The sequence below is a fragment of the Equus caballus genome, chromosome 14, assembly GCF_041296265.1.
Source record: "Equus caballus isolate H_3958 breed thoroughbred chromosome 14, TB-T2T, whole genome shotgun sequence".
In the NCBI taxonomy this organism is placed as follows: domain Eukaryota; kingdom Metazoa; phylum Chordata; class Mammalia; order Perissodactyla; family Equidae; genus Equus; species Equus caballus.
Genome location: NC_091697.1, coordinates 105,245,040 through 105,267,420, shown reverse-complemented (window position 1 = coordinate 105,267,420; position 22,381 = coordinate 105,245,040). Strand labels below are relative to the sequence as shown.

Genomic DNA, 22,381 nt, shown 5'->3' with positions numbered 1-22,381 from the left:
AATAATTTGATATAGATTTACAGTGGTAAGATCAAAATCTATCTGTGAAAACTATACTGGAATCGAGAAATAGACTTGAACATTGCATTTCAAAGTTTAAAACTATTTAAGTCCCCATTCCGTGGGGAAAACTGAAATTTAACAGGTGTTCTTAAGCTGAACTGGGTTTGAGGTACTTGATTTTATTTGTAAAATGTTTAGGTTTTTGTCCTTTGTTGTACGGACATGAACACGGGACTTCTACCAGAAAGCAGCTCTGACGTGGCCTAAGGTATGTAACATAATCTGGCAGAGGGCGCAGACATGGCAGGTGCTCAACAGGTGATTATTTTTCTTCTCTTTCATCCCCTATCAGTAGATGTAACCTCCACTTTATGGATTAGGTCAAAAGAGTGTTCATCATGATTCAAGGATGAAAACAAATTATGATTCAAGTAATGAAGAAGAATGAAGCGTTGTAAACAGGGGCTGAAATAAACACCTCCTGCTCTGTTATCAGGCCCCATCTGCCTGGGTGTTTAAGGCTGAAGAAGGTCTTAACCACATGAAACAGAAGCACTGTGAATGTTTGTGCTCTGTTACACACGCTTGTACAGAGAAATGAAACACAGTAACAGCACTGAAATGAAGAAAACTCTTTCTTTAAAGTCACTTATTTACAACAGATTATCAGTGGCTCAAGGACCGTTTTTATTTAAAACAAAAATAGAGTACTTTTTCCTGGAAAACCATGTTCTATTTTCAAATGAATAGTGATGTTAGGTCCCCATGAAAGAAAATTATGTAATTAGTGCACATTAAATGATGGCTTGGGACAAGAAAGACTGTAGGAGATACTTTTTTTTTTTTCTTAGATGAATACGTTCAGCCTAATGTGCTTTGAGTGTCTTGGTACTATGGCGAAGGGGGCATAAATATATAAAATTGGTTTTCCAGGGAAATAATGAAATGTAATCAATCTTAAAGTTTTTTTAAAGAACTTTGTGAAAAATACATTATATGTCTGTACGCAGTGATCAGAAATTACATAGAAGTTTGGGAACGTTCACTTTCCTCTCTTCCAATTTATACTGAAATATCAGTGAAGATTTCCTCAATAATACAGAAGAGGAAGTGCAGTCAAGGAGGCAGAGAGGAGGGAGGCGGGGAGCAGCTGGGCAAGTTCAAGGGGAAACGCACCCGAGTCTCATCCGACTTTACAGCTTCAGAGACAGAGACTTCAGGGGTTTCACCAACAGAATTTCATTTTTAACAGCTGGTGTTTGTATGTTTAAAATCTTTAATTAGAAACAACATACACGCTCAAATGTGTTAATACACCACATTTTAAGACTCTTGAGTCCATCAATACATTGACTTGCATTTATCAGTTTAACTAGTTTTTGTGTTGAACTCAGAATAAAGCTGTCATTTCTGGTTCATTGAAGAAAGTGTTAAAATGGCAAGATTAAAAACTTTTATCACTTATCTTTGTGACTCAGGATTTTTGTAATACCATGGACCCAAAATGATATGTAGAAATAAATTGAATATTGAGGTTCCTGCTATTTGTCCCATGAAATGTTAACAGATATCATACAATTAAAGAAGTTTAGGAAATGGTTAACAAAGTTAAACAGATTTCTTTACAATTTCTCTAAAAAGGGAGAGGAGGGGTGGGGGAGGGATAGTTCTCTTTTAAATTTCTGGCTGAGAAAATGCGAAGGGCCATCACTTTTATGTCTCACAATAAAAAGCAGAAAATCAGATAAAGCAGATAATATTAACTAACCCAAATCTCATTTGCCATTTGTTGAATTCTTCACCACAAACTCCATTACAGCCTGTGAGGTCTAGTCATGTCCACCTATTAAGACAGTCAGGGGCCGGCCCCGTGGCCGAGTAGTTAAGTTTGCACACTCCACTTCAGCAGCCCACGGTTTCCCAGTTCGGATCCTGGGCGCAGACCTACACACTGTCATCAAGCCATGCTGTGGTGGCATCCCACATAGAACTAGAAGGACTTACAACTAGGATATACGACTATGTCTTGGGGCTTTGGAGAGGGAAAAAAAAGAGGAAGATTGGCAACAGATGTTAGCTCAGGGCCAATCTTCCTCAAAAAAAAGACAATCACAAGTAAATTTAGTTTTAAAATAGCAGTCCTTTGGATTATATTCATGCTTCCATTCACTCATTCATTTATCTGATGAACATTATTCAGTGAACATTTACTGGGAAGCTACTGTGTGCCAGCCACTGGGGAAAATAAAAGGAAGGAACAGCCCATAATAGCCTCTCTAAACTCAGAGATTTTCTCAGTCTATCAGGGGATTAGGTAGCGAGCAATTACTTGTAATATAGAGTGATACACATAAGATTTGACCATCTATTTGCACAATAGTATGTTAGAATCTATTCACTTCTTACAAAAGTAAATGGAACTAAAAAGTTTCTCTTTTTTTTTTTAACCTTGTCCAAATTTCATTTTTTCCAACACCTGCCTGCTTGGTTCCCATAGGGGTCATCTAACTATGGCATGTCTGCAAGTGGAAGGGAGTGCTACTAACAGCTTTGCTGGGTCAGGGACTGCCCTGGGCACACCAGACGCACCGCCATGCTAGTTACGAAAGACGTAAACAGCTCTTCCTACTTTCCCTGACTCCCAAAAAACACTATGCCGAAGAGCACGATCATCAAAAAGCCTTGGTGGACGGATTACGTTGGTGATCTGAAGCAGGCTGATGATCTCCACAGGGACTTGTTTTCCTGTTCCTGTCTCTGCAGTGTCAAGAGTCATGCCTTCCATGACCGCATTTTGATATGCAGCAGAGGGAAAAAGTTTCTCTCCTGAGCACTTTCCTCGTAACAGAGTTAGAGAGTTTACATTTTTCTAACTTGCCAGGTCTTAGGATTTCTGTCAGATACCACAAAGCCAGGTACAAAAGAATCCTAAATTAAGGAGGTTCAAACAGAACTCCAAGAGCAGCCTGTAAGACGCCTGCAGGGCCCTGCCTGTGGATTCCGAGGCAAGATCAAGGTAACAAGCAGCTGGCTGGCAGACTGGCAACCTCCACAGTTCTCAAATTAGCACTCACATTTTCTGAAATATCTAAAGGATTTCTGGAAAGAAATTAGTAACAAGAAACTTTATATTGAAGGCAACAGAAGTAGTTCAGAACCCATTTTTATGTCGCGCTCACCTAGCAGAGAACTGCGAGCCCTCTGAGGAGGGAGGTGCAGGGCTGGGTTGGACATGCCTACCGAGAACTAGGGGAGAGCAGCGGGCCACCTTTGTGATGTAAGAAAGAACTTATATTTCTGCTTTGACTCTTGAGGTTAGAAACGAGGAGGAAAAAGGATTTGCGTGGCTTTCTTCCAAGTGTGTGTGTGGGGGGGGCACACACACACGCGCGTGAGAGTGGTGCTCTTCGGAATCAAAGTGAGGGGCGGAAGAGTTTTCAAATTATTATCTGCATGAGAAATGAGATACCCCTGTCATTCAAAATCTCTAGTCGGCCTAGCTGCATAAGGATCACTTTTACAAATTCAGGTTCCTGGGCCCTACTCCAAGAGTGAATTAGGTAGACCTGCAGTGACGGCCAGGAACTAAAGACCAGGAGTTACTACGAGAACTCTTTCCAATTTCTTGATCCCTTTAACTTCCCCTCAATTGTTGTTTTACCTGATCTGTTTCCCCAAAATGATGAAAAGCACTTTCGAGGCTGTCTTCAGAAAACTGGGGAAAATGCACCCTATTCTGAAACCAGTTTTTGAGACAAAAGAAGGACCCTGAGAGGTCAGGGTGGATTCAGTATAAAGTCAGAATAGGAAAGTACTTTGAATTATTGGGGTTTGTTGTAAGGACAGGAATAACCCTGGGGAGCCCCTGGTTAGGGCTGGGAGATAGTAATCTCTGGTTCTTGCCTCTTATCACAGAATCATCATTTTCTGTTTTGTACCTCCTCCCTGCCTACACTGTCCCCAATTACTCTGAGACAGGGACACCGGGGTAAAAAAACAGGGGCTGCAGTGGCAGAGAAGGGTAACGTGACATCAGTTATGTCTGTCTTTCAGAAATGTGTGCGGCCTCTTCCCAGAGCATTTCAAAATCTGCTGCTTACTGGTGAAGACTACATTCTCTTCAGTTTTCTCAGACTAAGACTTATTCCATCAGATAAAGCATACTCGTTTACACTAAAACAAAGATGAATTTTGGTATCTGTTTTTAGAAAAGATGGAAAATGAACCCAATCATGCCAAATCAATGGTATTTTTTCCTTATGACACTTAGAAAGAAAATCTACCCAAATCTAAGTACAGCATATATTCAGAGAGAATTGTGAGGGAAGGTGTCGTTTCTTAAATTCTCCTAGAATCAACTATGGTTAAAAATGGAGTACTGTAAACAAACAGAAAACAAGTGTGGGTGGGAATGTGGAGAAAGTGGAATCCTTGAACATTACTGGTGGGAATGCGACATGGTTCACCTGCTGTGGAAAACAGTTTGGCTGTTCCTCAAAAAGCTAAACATAGAATTGCTATAGGATATAGCAATTCCACTCCTAGGTATATACCCAAGAGAACTGAAGATAGGTACCCAAACAAATACATGTATACACATGTCCAGAGCAGCACTTATTCCCAATAGCCAAAAAGTGGAAACAACCCAAATGTCCACCAAAGGATGAACAAATAAACAAATTGTGATATATATATACAATGGAATATTATTTAGCCATAAAAAGGAATGGAGTACTGATAGATGTTATAGTGTGGATGATCCTTGAAAGCATTATGCTAAGTGAAAAATGCCAGAAACAAAGGGCCATATATTGTATGATTCCATTTACATGATATATTCAAAACAGGCAAATCCATATGGACAGAAAGCAGACTGGTAGTTCCCAGGGACTGGGGGTAGTGGGGAATGGGGAGGAACTACTGAATGGGTAAGAGGTTTCTTTTTGGGGTGATGCAAGTGTTTTGAAACCACATAGGGTGGTGGTTGTAGAACACTGAATGTACTAAATGCCACTGAATTATTCACTTTAAAATGGTTACCTGAATGTTATGTGAATTTCACCTGAATGAAAGAAAAAAAAGACAAAAAGAAAAGGATCGCTTTCTCAGTACGTTTGGGTGTGTTTTTCCCACAACTGAGAAATGGGTGTTGGTCTGCACGTACCTGGAAGACAAGGCTGATGTTGCTGAGATACCAGATTGGGTTGTGGAGGTATGGGTATTTCCTCAGAAATATACGTTAAAAGCTCCTTCCCCAGATATGTTACCTGCACATGATTAAGCACAGAATTTAAAATCATACATTTTATAAGAAGCAAATGCACCTGTCTCTTACAAGTTGTAACTTTGGTAAAGTATTGATTGTTGTATATTACAGATTGGCAAACAGCCCAGAGCCAAGTGTGGGCTGCACCTTTTTTTGTAAAAAAAGTTTTATTAGAACACAGTGATACCCATTCCTTTAGTTAACATCTATGGCTGCTTTTGTGCTACAAGAAGATTGAGTAGTTGCAACAGAGACCATTTGCTTATAAAGCCTGAAGTATTTATTTTCTGGCCCTTTACAGAAAAAATTTGTTGACCCGTGTTGTATATCATTAACTCTCTCATCCATTTACTTATTCAACAACCATTAATCCAGCACTTGCTACCTTATAACTTAAAGAAAATTAATGTTGCATTAATAAAATTAAGACATAAAAGTAATGGTTCTTTCCAAAAAAATCAGATACTTAACTGATTAGATTAATAATATCTCAGGTCTATGCTTCCAAGTTTTCTGGGCTTTTTGATTTATTTGTGAACTTAGCTATTGTTTATTAGCCCAAAAGGACACAGCTTAGAAATAGCTACACATGACAGGGCCGGGCTATGGCAGACTGGCAAACACCTGTAAGAAATGTTCTGGGCCTGGACTCCACTCATATGAGGAATTTAAAATTATGGACTAAGAACAGTTTAGTGGATACCAGGGGAAAGGTGGGTTGGGGGGGTGGGCACAAAGGGTGAAGTGGTGCACCTACAACATGACTGACAAACATTAATGTACAATTGAAATTTCACAAGATTGTAACCTATCAATAACTCAATAAAAAAAAAAGATAGTAAAAAAAAAAAAAAGCCTGACAATATAAAGAAAAAAAAAAGAAAGAAATGTTCTGGGCCTGAAGGCCTTTGGGTTCTCCACTTTTTTTTTTTTTTGAGGAAGATTAGCCCTGAGCTAACTGCTGCCAATCCTCCTCTTTTTGCTGAGGAAGACTGGCCCTCAGCTAACATCCGTGCCCATCTTCCTCTACTTTATACGTGCGAAGCCTACCACAGCATGGCTTGTCAAGCAGTGCCATGTCCGCACCCAGGATCCAAACCGGCGAACCTCAGGCCGTCGAAGTGAAACGTGCAAACCTAACTGCTGCGCCACCAGGCCAGCCCCTCCACTCTTAGTTCTAGGGCGATCTCATAAAAGATCCCAGAAGCTAGGTTCACTGCAGCTACACTTCTCACCTTGAACATCCCTTTCTCCAGGATGCCTTTCTATGACCTCTAAGCTCAAGTAATGATGCTCCTCTAGGTTCCCATAACTTCTGTGCTCATATTTCAAGGCATTTGTCCTATTTAAATGAAATTATGTGTTAATGTGTCTGTTTCCATTAAACTATAAGCTCCTTGAAAACAGGATCTGTATCACATTTTATTTATTTATTTATTTATTTTGAGGAAGATTAGCCCTGAGCTAACCTCTGCCACCAATCCTCCTCTTTTTGCTGAGGAAGACTGGCCCTGAGCTAACATCCATGTCCATCTTCTTCTACTTTATACGTGGGACACCTGCCACAGCATGGCTTGACAAGCGGTGTGTAGGTCCACACCTGGGATCCAAACCGGCAAACCCCAGGCTGCCGAAGCAGAATGTGCAAACTTCATTGCTGCGCCACCGGGCTGGCCCCAGTACTTCACCAGTGCCTGACAATGCTGGGGAAAAAACTTTGAAGTCCCTGCTCTTAAGCAAGATCCTTAAATTCTCCAAGTCTCAGTTTGTGCATTTGTAAAACAAGTACCTCCAGCTTACTGAGTTGTTGTGAGGATTAAAAGAGATAAGATGTGAAGAGGATCTGGCATACTGTCTAGCACATCCTGAGTGCTCAATAACTGCTTGTTACTGGACAGGCTGAGGAAGGCCCAGGGGATCTGGAAGGTGTGGGACCCTTTGGGCTCAATCCCATGACCATACAAAACCTGGGAATAGAAATAGCACAGACCTGGAATGCTCCGTGTGCTAAGCAATCCTCCCTGGCCATGGAAGAAGGAGAAGCAAGGCCCCGAAATGCCATCTGTCCGTGCTCTAATCAACTAACAGTTAGCAACAATGGATTCTGTTCATATTATGCTCTGACAATATCCCACACACCTTGCACACTCATCAACATGCAGGCTCAGCATGTTTTTACCTACATGTCAGATTTAAAGTACACTTTTATCAGTTACTGCTGGGTAATACAAGGTGTTAAATTGTACCTTAGTAGCCTTAGCGGTCATGAGTCCCCATAGGTCTTACACATACCACTAGGGGGTAATTCAGACATACAAAGAACACAGTTTTAAGAAAATCCACTGAGTTAAAAATCTATTTTCCACAAGGTAGGAGTGACTTATTGAACAAGGATAATAATGAACAGGCACTAGGTCACTTCTGGAAACCGTCCGTGTCCACTTCATAACAGTGTCTGTGTTCCAGTCGGCTAAAGCATGAGAGCAAACAGCCGTCACACTTACCTGTGACTCCAGCTCTGCATCCTGAATTAAATCTCACTGGATCCAAATCTAGCTCAGCCGCTAGGCTCTGACAGATGCATGCAGGAAGAGCTGTAGCTAGCTTCTTAGGGTCTTGGCTGACACAGCCTACAGGGATCCCAGCAACTCCACCACCCAAACCCCTTCTCTGATGAAAGGCAGCTGATGGGGTGCCGCCTTCCCCAGAGGAGAACGAGTAAGAGTCGGAGCTACAGGTGAGGGATCTGTAGGTCTCTGTGTCCTTGCTTTCTAACGGGCAGAATGGCACGGGTGCTTCACCCTAAGGCCACCGATGCGTCCCCTGAAGCTCTTACAACACATTATTCCTCAGAAATCAGTCTATGCTGATTCCCCAGTATCATGCTTAGGGAAGAAGTGGTGTGTGTGGGGTGTGTGTGGGTGTGTGTTTTGGGTAGATGGATGATTCAGCCAGCCACTATTCTGGAAATGTAGTTAATGAGCTAACTGAAATGATCAATTAACTTTATTTCATAAGTTATCTGAAGAAATAAGGTACAGTATGAATTGTCATTAATTGCAGTAACAAAGGTTTCTCTATACTCTATGTACTAATATGCATCAAGAAAAAATATAAAACATAACCTGCCTTTGAATATTAAAGAGGTGTCCAAGAATTTGTATTCCTTCTAGGGCTCCATTTTATTTGAAAGTATCAATCCATTTGTCGTATGTCTTCAGAAAAACCATTTGTTGGTATTGACTAATGGGAATCTGTTCATGGATGATCAAATGGCTGTTTAATTCCATTTCTAGCTCTAAGAAGCAAGTCTCAACAAATTTTCACCACCCCAAGAGGAAGAAAGAGGAAAGAAGAATTGTTTTTGATCTCAGGGGTGGAAAAAGGCAAAGAAATAAAAGAAAACTACGTTTTCTTTTATGTTAACTGTAACACAAAAACACATTTTGGCTAAAAAAAAAAATTCTCAAATGAAATATTTCCCTTGGAATTCAGAAAGCAAGACAGAAAGTAGTAACAAAGTATAAAAACTGCCTTGAAAGAGCTGATCCTGGGGAAATAAAGATGCAAGTGAAATCCACCTTCGCCTGACCCACCTCGTCCCAATCCCCGCCCTCGAGCCCCTCCTCCTTCACTCCCCAGACCCTCCATGCAGCCAGAGGAAAGGGAAGGGCAGCAGGCCTTTCACACTATTCCGTCTTCAGGATTTCCAACTCTTGCATATTTGTATTTTAAAAGGGCCCACATCTCCAACCATGTCTTCCTGAGTAGAACTGGGCTCACAAGAGGTTTCAGACACGTTGAGAGTGTGATTATTTGATTGAATGAGGCTTGCTGTTTGTCCAGATCAATAATTCCCATCAGTTCCTATACTCCTACCTCAACCTTCCCATATCTTGATATTCGTAATCATAGTGGTGGGAGGAATTTTTTTTAGAAAGTGTGTAGGGTGAGGGGGGGACCATAGGGAAAAGTCAATACTAAATTCAAAGGAGCGAATTTATAAGTGTGGAAATTCAGACAGTAAGGCATCCAGATGGGAAGCGTGTTTGCATGAGAGATCTGTCAGTGCTCCTTGAGTCACTGTCCAAAATGGCAGTCTACTTTTCATCTGCATAAATCCAGTCCTCTGCATTCACAAAAATGAACTGTCATTGCCATTCTTATGATTTTCATACTGCAACTGTATCACAGAAAGGCATTTTTTCCTGTGGAAGTGGGTAATTTTTGCTGTACAAGAATGACGCTTTGTATAAATGCATGAAGGCAGCTGGATGATACTTGGTGCTATTTTGAGTTGGGACAACCTGTTTCCAGTGGAAGGAATGTGAGCCTCCCTTGTGCCACTGTTGTAAATGTGGAAAGCAGTGTACAGGGAATCAGGTTCTAGTCCTGGTACTGGCATTTACTGGCCTTAGGCTAATCAGGTCACTTAACCCTCTGCAATCCTGTTTTCATGTGCATAAATAGAGATAATACTTGACCTTCTTACCTCATGGGGTTGTTGTGAAAGAATATACATAAAACTGCTTTATAAACCACGCAGGTTTACAATCTAGATTCTCCAAGTTGGAAGGGTCTTTTGAGACCATTTAGCAATACTACTTATTTTATACATAAGAAAACTGAGGTTCAGAAAGGTTAAACAACTTGACCCAGCTCAGTGATTCTCAAGCCAGGATGCAAATTAGAGTCACCTGGAGAGCTTTTAAAAACACTGCCACCTAGTCTCCAAGCCAGGCCCTCCGGGGCTGCGGCCCACTAGGCATCTGTAATTTTTAAAAGCTCCCCAAGTGATTCTAATGTGTAAGCAAGATTGAAAACCATTGCCCAGATCGCATAACTCAAGAGTGGAACCAGGAACTAGCTTGGTCCCCTGTCTCCCACCCGGAGATCACTCGGCCACATCAGGATGAAGCCTAACAGCTGGGAGACTGCAGCAGTGAGTGGAATCAGTGACGACGGTGGGAGGGAGCATCAGGATGCCCTTGGCAAGGCTGCACAGCAGCCCAGCTGCTTGGGTAGGAAGGATGAGTCATCTCTGTGTGCAGCGGTTCTGTCATCCTGTCTGACATAGGACAAGCCCTAGTTTTCTGGCATTACTTGGCTGACGACCAACCACTCCTGGCCCCATTGTCCTACCACCACTCTCAGAACTAGTCAGTAGAAATGTTTACATTTACCAATGCAGAAAAAGCTCCTTTCATCAAGAAGTGACTGTGAATTCAGGAGTTACCCCAAAACAAGAGGACGCAGAGGTTTCTGTGGTAAATTTTAAAAGAGGCTTTTAAATATTGTAATGGAACTTACTGGGGTAGTGTTTCTCAGCTTTGGGTATTTACTAGAAGTACATGAGTGCCCTATAGCAATTTTCAAAACTGTTAAAATTCTGTTTTTAAGATAATTGAAAAAAAATCTAAGATTGATCAGATAATCTGTATGAATAGCTTATATCCAAGAATTGCCCTAATTTTAGTGCCAAAGTTTGCATTTGGCTTCACTATCACATGGGTGTTACACAATATGACTCTAACTGGCACGGCTAACGAGAAAAGACCAGCAGAAACGTGATACGTGATACGCAGATGAGGCACAAGCACAGAGTGAGGGCCAAATGATGTCACAGCCAGCTATTCAAAGGTAAATGCGGTAGTTCCAATAGAGAAACGAGTGGGCGAATTGAGTCAACCCTGGGCACGCTGTAGCAGAGGCATGTGGAGCTCAGGATAGCCTTAAGTACAGCAGTCAATACCATATTCATGATGTGAGCACAGATTCAGTTTCAGCAAAATGATATAATCTATCATAAGTTTAAGACACTTTGTAATAAAAAGGGATTTCCATGGGTAAAATGTTAGTTACTAACACGCAAATACGATTTATGAATCCATGGAAAGGACTGAGCAGGGTGAATTGAAAGCAGATGGCCTAGGGACTCCAGGGGTGGGAAATCAAAAAAAAAAAAAAAAACAACTTAAGGGGGGAAAAAAAGGACAGAGAGATATAAAACAGAGAAAATCCAAAATGTGTTGATATAAGTGAAAGAAAGGAAACACAGTTCTGGAAGTACCTGCCACAAAGGTCTAGGAGACCAGAATGCAGAATTTAGGGACGCAGACCTAGGAGGGAGGGTGGGCAGAGCTGAGCTGGGCAAACAAGGCGCGAGGAAACTGTGCCTCCTCTGCTCGGTGCTCTGAGGCTTACTGTAATGGGCGGTGGCAGCTGAAGGCCTCTGCAATTCTGTGAAACAGTAATGGTGGACATCTGATGATTCACCTTTCCTGGGAGAGTCATGTAAGTCTGTTCCCTGAAGTGGTGCCACAGACACCTGGGGGTGACTGGTCACTGGTCTGTGAGCAAGGGTGTCAGTCATTACGGTCTTCAAACGGATGGTTAAACTGGGCTTTTAACTCAGAAGACAGAACTGAGGGGGAGACTGCTAAGTCTGGGAAGTCTGAATGAAAGGAAGTATTTCTTTTGGGGGGGCTAGCAACTCACAGATAAGACCACACTCAAACATAAAAGTGCACCGTAACTTCTGTGGGTCTTAGGCCCCTCGCTCATTCCTTTTGTCTTAAGGGGAAGATTTTGCTTTATTTCGTCAAATACCAATAACACTTTAACTAAATTATCAATATACCAGCGGTCCCAAATTTCCTAAGGCGGAGTCACAAAGACCTGAAATCGCTTAGAGGGAGGACAGGGGCAGACGGGGGCATTCAGATTTCTGAGACTAGGGGAGGACAAGGAAGCAGAGGCTCAGTCAGCTGTGCCCCCCTGCTCCTGGGAAAGTCTGGCAAACAGGAGTTGTGGGAGAAGCTTGTAGCATGTTGCAGAAGGGACACAGGAGGACAAAAACTTACTCGAAGAACTTTCAGATTTCTTAAAGAACAAAAAGAAAACCGTTTTATCATCCAAAAGCATGTACCTTTCCATTTGAATATGAAGTTAAAGGTAAACTTAAGAATGACCCACCTTACTCCAAGCATAATTCCAGGTCACATAACTTTCACCTCCTAGAACATCCTTGAGCCAGGTGACTGGACTTTGATAAATCTGACCATTTTCTACCTTAATTTTACCACTCAACAGAACACTGGCTTTGTGGGTAGTCTCCTGAAGTAAAAAATAAAACAAAAATTAAGATTAAAAAACAGCTGAAATGTGTAAACTTCTGCTTCTGACCATGATGAATTAACAGGGACCAGACATATCCTACCACCCAACACAACCGAAAAACAGACAAAATATACAAAACAATGGTTTGGAAGCCACCAAACATCAGGCAACAAAGTACAGTGATCCCTGAGAAGTAAGAATTTGTAGGGTGAACCCTACAATTGTCCCAGCTCATGGCCTCGAGAGAGCTCCCAGGTCATGATGCAGGGCGTGGGAATCCAGACAAAGCCTGTGGACTCCCTGAGTTGAAGAGACAGAGCACAGTCCAGGGAAGCAAGACAGCTAGAGTCTGCAGGACAGGGTAGCAAAGAAGAGAGAAATACACAGAGGGAGAACTCCGCAGATCTTCAGAGGGTCCTCTGTAAGCACACAGCTGAGTAGTGACTGGCCATGTGTGTGAGGAAATTACCCAAAGCTGGGAAAAGAACCCCTGAAAGGAGTAGGGGGAATGGCACCTGGCATTCGCAAAGGGCAGAAATAGTGCCTGTTCCCAAAGCAAGAGTAGAAGCAGCTCAGAACTGACGAGGCATCGGTAGGGTACGCAGAAGAGTCTGGCCTCAGGAGTGGGCAATAACTAGCTCCAGACTGAACCCTGCTCCAATTCTGCATAACAAATCTTAAAAGCAAGACCCAAAAAGGATCAAATTGTTTCCAAGTAACTTAACAGCATCCTAGAATAAATCTCCAAAATATTTATAAGAATACAAAAATATCCAGCATCAAACAAGGTGAATTTCACAATGTGTGAGATCCAATAGAAAATTAACAGCTCTGGAAAGAAGCAAGAATATAACCTAGCCAGAGGAGATAAAGCAATCAATTGAAAACGACAGAACCGACAAAGATGTCAGAATTAGCAGATGAGGACATTAAATAGTCATTATAATCATAATTCACACGTTCAAAAGTTATGTGGAAACATGGGAGATGTTAAAAAAAGACTCTAATCAAACTTCTAGACATGAAAATTACAATATGTGAGATGAAAAACACATTGGTAACGATAGATTAGACATTGCAAACAAAAAGAATAGTGAATTCAAAGACAGCAATAGGAACTGCAGAAAATGAAACAGAAAAGAGGATAAAAATACTAACAGATCATCAGTGAGTTGTGGAATGACTTCAAGCAACCTAATACGTGTGTAATTGGAGTTCAAAAAGGAAGGAAGGGAAGAAAAAAATATTGAAAGAAATAACGGCTGAAATGTTTCCAAATTTGAGATTTAAATCTGAGACCCAGTGATTCAAGAAGTTCAAAAAACCCGAGGAACAAGAAATATGAAAGAAAAAAATTATACCAATTCCCATCATAATCAAAATTGCTTAAAATCAGAAATAAAGAGAGAATCTTAAAAGAAGATTCTTTTAGGGGGCTAAACTCCTGAGGCCAGGCTCTTCTGAGCACCCAGCCAACGCCCCATCAGTTCTGAGGTTTTCATTGCTGAGGTCAGTCCTCTGTTGGGAACAGGCACTATTTCAGCCCTTTGAAAATGCCAGGTGCCATTGCCTCTAATGCTGTCACGGGGTTCTTTTCCCAGCCAGAAACGGAAAAAAAGACCCATTACTTACAGAGGAACAAAGTTAAGAACAATAGGATATTTCTTGTTGGAAACAACAGAAGAAAAAAGACAGTGAAGCAGCATCTTTAAAGTATTCAAAGAAAGAAACCTTCCAACCTAGAATTCTATACCTAGCAAAAAATATCTTTCAAAAATGAGGGTGAGGGGCTGGCCTGGTGGCATAGTTGTTAAGTTTGCGTGCTCTGCTTCAGTGGCCCAGGCTTCGCAGGTTCAGATGCTGGACACGGACCTATACACCACTCATCAAGCCATGCTGCAGCAGCATCCCACATACGAAAAAGAGAGGAAGGCTGGCACAGTTGTTAGCTCAGGGTGAATCTTCCTCAAGCAAAAAGAGGAAGACTGGCATAAGATGTTAGCTCAGGTCCAATCTTCCTCATCAAAAACACACACACACACAAATGAACATGAAATAAACTTTTTCAAACATGCAAAAGTCAACAGGATTCATTATCAGCAGACCTCCAATACAAAAATGTTAAAGGCAGTCCTCCAGGCAGAAGAAAAATGATAGCGAACGAAAATCAGGATCTACAGCAAAGGAAAGAAAAGCAAAGAAACAGTAACTACGTGGAATAGATATTTTTCCTTATTTAAATCTCTTTGAAAGACAATTGACTGCTAATACAAAACGAACGCTGTAGTGTGGAGTTTATAACATTATGTAAAAGTAAAATATATGATAACACAAAGGTCAAGAGTGGAGAAATGGAAGTATACTATTTTAAGGTTCTTGCAGTATACATGAAGTGGTATAATATCACTAAAAGGCAGACTGTGAGAAGTTAAAAAATATGTACTATAAATGCTAAAGTCACAACTAAAATAAAGAGTTACAGCTGATAAACCAACAATTGAAATACAGCAGAAAAGCTGAAAAAGGGAACAAAGGAAGATGAGAGAAATAGAAAGCAAATACCACATGAGAGATTCAACCCTAACTAAATCAAAACTCACACTGAATCTAAACATTCGAGAATTAACTTCTGGCCTGATAGAGTAAGGATCCAATCTCAGGTGAAAACTATTAAAACAATTTTTAAAGTGTCTGGAAACGGTCATGAGGGCATGCAGCAAACGAAGAAACATCTATTCAACAAAATCTATGAACATTAGGTAAAAATGGGTTGGAATCTGTGGTATTTGAACCACGAATGCTTCCTTCCTCCCTCCCAGCTCAGTGAGGTGGAGATTCCTCCACTTTGGACTTGCTGCAGCCAGGAACCCAGGGCTCTCTCCCCCTGGAGCTCCCAGTCAGAAGACTCCCTTTTTGGGAGGAAAAGACATCAGCACTTCTCACCCTCCCCTGAGCCATCTGTCAATAAGGCTAAGCCGTGGGCGAGGACAGCCAAGAGGTGAGGCTCCCTTCCTCTGCCTAGCCGGCACTCCTGAGATGGGCTCTGCCTGTGGCGTGGTGCCAATGAGACCACTGGGACCCCAGTAATTCTTACCCTGGTGTGTAGGCTGGTCGTTTCATGTCAGGAGAGGCAAGCTGAAAAGCCATGAGGTTACTGTGCCTCCCTACACTGAATGCTCAGCTGCTAAAACAGGGGTGTCATTCAGAGAGACGTTGCCATGTCCCCACCCTCAGATTGAGAGCCAGGGTGCCGAGATTTTTGCCTGGGAAAAGCAGCAAGGCTTAAAACAGATAGCTCCTAATATCCTCCCAATGGAAATGACTTCTTCATTTGCAACGGAACATGGAGAAGTTCAAGTTCAAGGGCACTCTCAAAAACAGTGGAGGTTGTAGTGAAAAGCAACTGAAAACAAACTGGCAATTCATTGGAGATACAGGCTAAACTGCAGGCTGGCTAGTTTTCAGGAGAGAAATGGCAAGAGAGAGCAGGGAAGAGCCTTCCCAGGGTCAGAATAAATCTCAAACACCAGCCTTGGGAACTCTCCCTTCAAAGGAGCACACATTTGATTGGATTAGTCTGTAGAGCAACTTATGCCCCAGGTCATTGTTGAAAACAACAGAAAAATCAACCAGCAATAAGTGGAGCTTAACAGCTGGGTATGGCCAGGGAAAGAGGCAAAGAGCCCTGCCAAGGCTTCAGTCCACGTGGTGCAATGTCAGAAGTTTAACACTACTGTGGGGAAAACAGCCTTCACTGAAACCATCTAGCCAGTAACTAAACCAACGGCCATATAACAGTAACAAGCCAAAGAGAAAGTGGGGATCAGTACACAGAGTTGCTACAATATATTATCTATACTAAAATATCTAAAAGGGGCTGGCCCTGTGGCACAGTGGTTAAGTTTACACGTTCTGCTTCGGCAGCCCAGAGTTGGCCAGTTTGGATTCCGGGTGCAGACATGGCACCACTTGGCAAGCCATGCTGTGGCAGATGTCCCACACATAAAAGCAGAGGAAGATGGGCACGGATGTTAGCTCAGGGCCAGTCTTCCTCAGCAAAAAGAGGAGGATTGGCGGCAGACGTTAGCTCAGGGCTAATCTTCCTCAAAAAATAAATTAAAAAAATAAAATAAAATATCTAAAATATCCAGTTACAACAAAAAATTATGATACATGCAAACAAACAGGAAAGTATGACACATACACCAAAACAAACAAAAAGCAAAAGAACCTGCCTGTGAGAATGACCAGATGTTGGATTTAACAAAGACTTCAAAATAGCCATTAAAATTATGTTCAAAGAACTAAAGGAAACCATAATTAAAGAAGTTAAGGAAGGGGGCCAGCTCTGTGGCTGAGTGGTTAAGTTTGCATGCTCCACTGCGGCAGCCCAGGGTTTCACCAGTTCAGATCCTGGGCGTGGACATGGCACTGCTCATCAGGCCACGTTGAGGTGGCGTCCCACATGCCACAACTAGAAGGACCTGCAACTAGGATATGCAACTATGTACTGGGGGGGATTTGGAGAGATAAAGCAGGGGAAAAAAAAAAAAGCTTGGCAGCAGTTGTTAGCTCAGATGCCAATCTTTAAAAAAAAAAAAAAAAGAAGTAAAGGAAGGTATCATGACAATCTCACATCAAATACAGAATATCAATAAACAGACAGAATTTATAAAAAAAGAACCAAATAGAAGTTACGGAGTTGAAAAGTACAAAAACTGAAATGAAAAACTTACTAGATGGGCTCTACAGATTTGAAATGTCAGAAGAATTAGTAAACTTGAAGAGAGATCAAAGAGATTATGCAAGCTGAGGAACAGAGAGAAAAAAGAACGAAGAAAAATGAAGAAGCCTCAGAGAAACATGGAACACCATCAAGCACACCAACATAGACATAATGGGAGTACCAGAAGGACGGGAGAGGGAAAGGAGCAGAAAAAATACTTGAAGAAATGATGGCTAAAAGCTTTCCAAATGTATTGCAAAACATTAATCTACACATTCAGGAGGCTCAGTGACTTCCAAGTAGGATAAACTCAAGGACATCCACAAACAGATACATGGTAAAAATGCTAAAAGTCAAAGACAATGAGAAAATATTGAAAGAAGCAAGAGAAAAACAACTCATCGCTTACAAGGGAGCCCCAAGAAGATTAACAGCTGGCTTCTTATCAGAAACAATGGAGGCCAGAAGCAGTGAGATAACATACTCAAAGTGTACAAAGGAAAAACTGTCAACCAAGATTCCTATATTCAGCAAAGTCCTCTTTCAAAAATGAAGGTGACATAAAGACATTTCCAGATAAACAAAAACAGAGAATTTGATGCTAGCAGATCTGCCGTACAAGAAATACTAAAGGAAGTTCTTCAGGTTGAAAGCAAGTGACCCCAAATGGTATATGAATCCACACGGAATAACAAAGAGCATCAGTAAAGGTAATTATGTATTATAAAAGATATATAAATGAATATTTCTTCTCCTTTCTTAACTGATTTTAAAAACAAGTGTATAAACTTATATACATACACTGTATATATTTGCAAATAGCACAACAGAGGTGGGTGGGAGCAAAGTTTTATTAGGCTAAGGAAATGACTCCAGATGGCAACTCAAATCCACAGGAACAAATGAAGAGAATAAGAAAGAATAAATAAGGTTAATATAACAAAAGCTATAATATATACCTGTTCTCCTTTCTTCTCCTTAGTTTATTTAAAAATCACAAAATTTTATGAAATAATAATTATAACAATTAATTGTTGGGTGTATAACATTTATACATATAATATGTGTAATGATAATATCACATAAAGGGGAGAAGGCTATGCAGGAGCTATGTTTCTTTATCTCACTAAAATTAAGTTAGTATAAATATGAAGCTGATTCTAATAAGTGAAGATATATGTTAAGTCCTTGAGCAACTCCTACGGAAATAACTAAAAAAATATGGTGACAGAAGTCATTAAAGAAACTAAAATGCTACATTGTAAAATATTCACTTAACACAAAAGAAAGCGATAAGGGAAGTAGGAACAAAAAAAGACAAGACATATTGAAAACAAAAAGTAAAATAGGAGACATAAATCCAACAATATTAACGTTAAATGTGAATAGATTAAACAGCTTAATCAAAAGGTAGAAATGGTCACACTGGGTTAAAAAAACAGGATCCAATTATATGCTGCATACAGGAAACAGAGTAAATTCAAAGAGACAAGTAAGTTTAAAATACAGTCATGCATTGCTAATGACAGGGATACATTCTGAGAAGTGCGTTGTTAGGCGATTTTGTCATTGTGTGAACATCATAGACTGTACTTACGCAAACCTAGATAATACAGCTTACTACACACCTAGGCTATATGGTACTAATCTTATGCGACCACAGTCGTATGTGTGGTCCATCATTGACTGAAACGTTGTCATGTGGCGCATGACTGTAAAAGGATGGAGAAAGATGTAGCATGCAAACAGCAACCACAAGAAAACAGGAGCAGCTATAATAATATCAGACAAAATAGGCTTTAAAACAAAAAAGTGTCACTAAAGATAAGGGACATTTTATAATAAGAGGGTTAATGCTTCAGGAACATATAATAATTATAAACACACAGCACCTAATAAATGAGCACCAAAATGCATGAAGCAAAAATTAACAGAAATGAAAGGTGAAAGAGACAATTCAACAATAACAGAGACTTCAATACTCCACTTTCAATACTGAATAGACCAAACAGGCAGAAGATCAATCAGAAAAGAGAACACTTGAGCAACACTATAAATCAACTAGACCTGACAGGTATCTATAGAAAACTATTCCTAACGACAGGAGAACATAGTCTTCTTAAGTGCATGTGGAACATTCTGCAGGATACGACATCCACTAGTGAAACCACAAAATAAATCTCAAAAAACTTAAAAAGACTGAAATAATACAAAATTTGTTCTCTAATTGCAATAGAATAAAATTTAAAATTAACAATAGAAAAAAATGTGAAGCTCAAACAATTGTCTCCTAAATCACCAAAGGGTTAAAGAAGTAAGCAAAAGGCAAACTGGAAAGTACTTTGAGACAAATGAAAATGAAGACACAACATACCAAAACTTACGGGATAGAGCAAAAGCAGTGGGTTAGAGGGAAATTTATAGCTGTAAATGCCTATATTAAAAAAGAAGAAAGATCTCAAATCAATAACTAAAGACACTGGAAAAAGAGAATAAACTAAACCCGAAGCAAGCAGACAGAAGGAAATAATAAATATTAGAGTGGCAATAAAATAGGCAAGAGAAAAACAATAGAGAAAATCAACAAAATCAAAAGTTGGTTCTTTGAAAAGATTAACAAAATTGACCAAGAAAAACAAGTGAAAAGACTCAAATTACTAAGATCAGAAATGAAAATAGGGACATTACTACTGACTGTACAGAAATAAAAAGGACTATAAGAGAAACTATGAATAACTGTATGTCAAAAAAATTACATAAATTAGATGAAATGGATACATTCCTAGAAAGATAAAAACTACCAAAACTGATTCAAGAAGAAATAGACAATCTGAAAAAATACATAATAAGCAAATGAAATAATACTCAAAAACCATCCCCAAAGGAAAAGCCCAGGTAAAGACGGCTTCACTGCTGATTGCTACCAAACATCTGAAGAAGACAATACAAACTCATTAACCTTTCCAAAAAACAGAAGAGGAGGAAATACTTTTGAACTCATTCTGTGAGACCAGTATTATCCTAATACCAAAACTAGACAAAGAGAACAGCGGAAAACTACAGATCAATGTCTTTAACAGATATGGGTGCAAAAATAATAAAATACTAGAAAACTGAATCCAGCAACATATAAAAAGAATTATAAACCATGACCAAGTGGTATTTATCCACTTTTACAGGAATGCAAGGTTGGTTTAACATCTAAAAATCAATTAATATTATACATCATACCAACAGAATAAAAAAAAAAAACCACATGATCATCTCAATAAATACAAACAGAGCATTTGACAAAATCCAATATCCTTTCATGAGAAAAACACTCAAGAAACTTGGAATAGAAGAGAACTTCCTCAGCTTGATAAAAGGCATCTATGAAAAAACTTATACCTAACATCATACTTAATGGTGAAAGACTGAATTTTTTATCCCTAAGAAAAGCAGTCTTATTCTAGGGAAAAAAACCCAGAAGTTTTACCTCACCATTTTATTTCAACATTTTACTAGAGGTTTTAGCCAGTTCAGTGAGCAAAAAATAAATAAATTTAAAAAAAAAGCATTCATGGGGCCGGTCCTGTGGCCGAGTGGTTAAGTTCGCGTGCTCCACTTCAGCAGCCCAGGGTTTCCCTGGTTCGGATCCTGGGCATGAACATGGCACCACTCATTAGACCATGCTGAGGCGGCATCCTACACAGCACAATTAGAGGGACCTGCAACTAAAATATACAACTATACAACTATGTACTGGGGGGATTTGCAGAGAAAAAAGCTGAAAAAAAAAAGCATTCATAATGGAAAGAAAGAAGTAAAACTGTCTTCACTCATAGACAACGTAATCATCTATATAGAAAATCCAATGGAATCTCCAAAAATTTACTAGAACTAATAAATAAGTTGAGCAAAGCTGTGGGATAAGATTGCAATATACAAAAAATCAATTGTATTTCTACCTATTAGCAATAAACAAAAATTGACATTAAAAAACTATCAAATACTATCAAAAATATGAAATTCTTAGGGAGAAATATGATAAAAGATTTGAAAGACCTGTATACTGACTCCTACATTGCTAAGAAAAAATCAAAGATGACCTAAATAAATGGAGAGTTAGACTATGTTCATGGATTGGACAACTCAATATTGCTAAGATGTTATTTGTCACAAAATTAATCTATTAACTCAACAGAATAACAGCAGACACCTTTTTAGAAAGAAACTGACGAACTCACTCTAAAATTCGTATGGTATTGCATATGACCTAGAACAGCCAAAATACTTTTGAAAAAGGAGAACCAACGCAACCCAATTTTAAGACTTACCATTTGTCTGCAATAATCAAAACAGTACTGATGGAAAGATAGACCAATAGATCAATGAAAAAGAACAGAGAGTCCATAAATAGGAACATATATGGACAAGTGCTTTTTCTAGGAAGGTGCAAAGGCAATTCAACAGAGGGTACTTTTTTCAACACATGCTGCTAGAACAATTGGATATCCAAATTCAAAAATATGAATGGGGATCCTACTTTGTACCATATACAAAAATTAATTAAAAACTGGATCATGGACTTAAAGGTAAACCTAAAACTAGAAAAATTCTAGAAGCAAACAGGAGAAGATATTTGTGACCTTGATTTGGACCAAGAATGTTTAGATATGACACTAAAAACATAAGAGCAAATGGATAAACTGGACTACAACAACATTTAAAACTTCTGTTCTTCATAAGCCAATGTTGAGAGAATTAAAAGACAAGCTACAGAGTAGGAGAAAATATTTGCGAAGTATATGTTTTATAAAGGACTTATATCCAAAATATATATTTTTTAAAACTCTCAAAACTCAATAAGAAAACAAGCAACCAATAAAAAAAGAGCAAAAGATTTGAACATACACTTCATCAAAGAATAAATATGGATGGTAAATGAAAAGATGCTCAACGTGATTAATCATGAAATGCAAATTCAAATCACAATGATAAACTATTATACACATGTACATATTACATACATATATACACCTATACTACATGTTAGCATGGCTAAAATTAAAGGACTGATCATACTAAGTGTTGGCTAAGTAAGAATGTGGAGGAACTAGGACTCTCATACACAGCTGGTGGAAATGCAAAACGTTACAAACAACTTTGGCAATTTCTTAAAAAGTTAAATACATACTTACCATATACATTCCAGCCACTCCACTTTTAGGCATTTACCCAAGAAAAATGAAAGCCTATGTCATCAATGTTCATAGTAGCTTTAT

At 39.6% G+C, this 22,381-nt stretch overlaps 1 protein-coding gene across 4 annotated transcripts in view; it reads right to left on the bottom strand.

Moving 5' to 3' along the window:
- The window catches only part of ANKRD31 (ankyrin repeat domain 31), a 174,280-nt gene that overhangs the window by 5,544 nt on the left and 146,355 nt on the right, over positions 1–22,381 (bottom strand). For 3 of the 4 annotated variants that reach the window (XM_070234674.1, XM_023618164.2, XM_023618165.2), the window contains exons 23-24: positions 12,245–12,385; positions 5,168–5,270 (exon numbers count right to left, since the gene is read on the bottom strand). In XM_070234674.1, the coding sequence (XP_070090775.1) occupies positions 5,168–5,270; positions 12,245–12,385 (244 nt within the window). Of the gene's footprint in view, positions 1–5,167; positions 5,271–8,397; positions 8,524–12,244; positions 12,386–22,381 lie in introns of those variants that run through there. The other variant, XM_023618167.2, reaches the window with a different exon arrangement.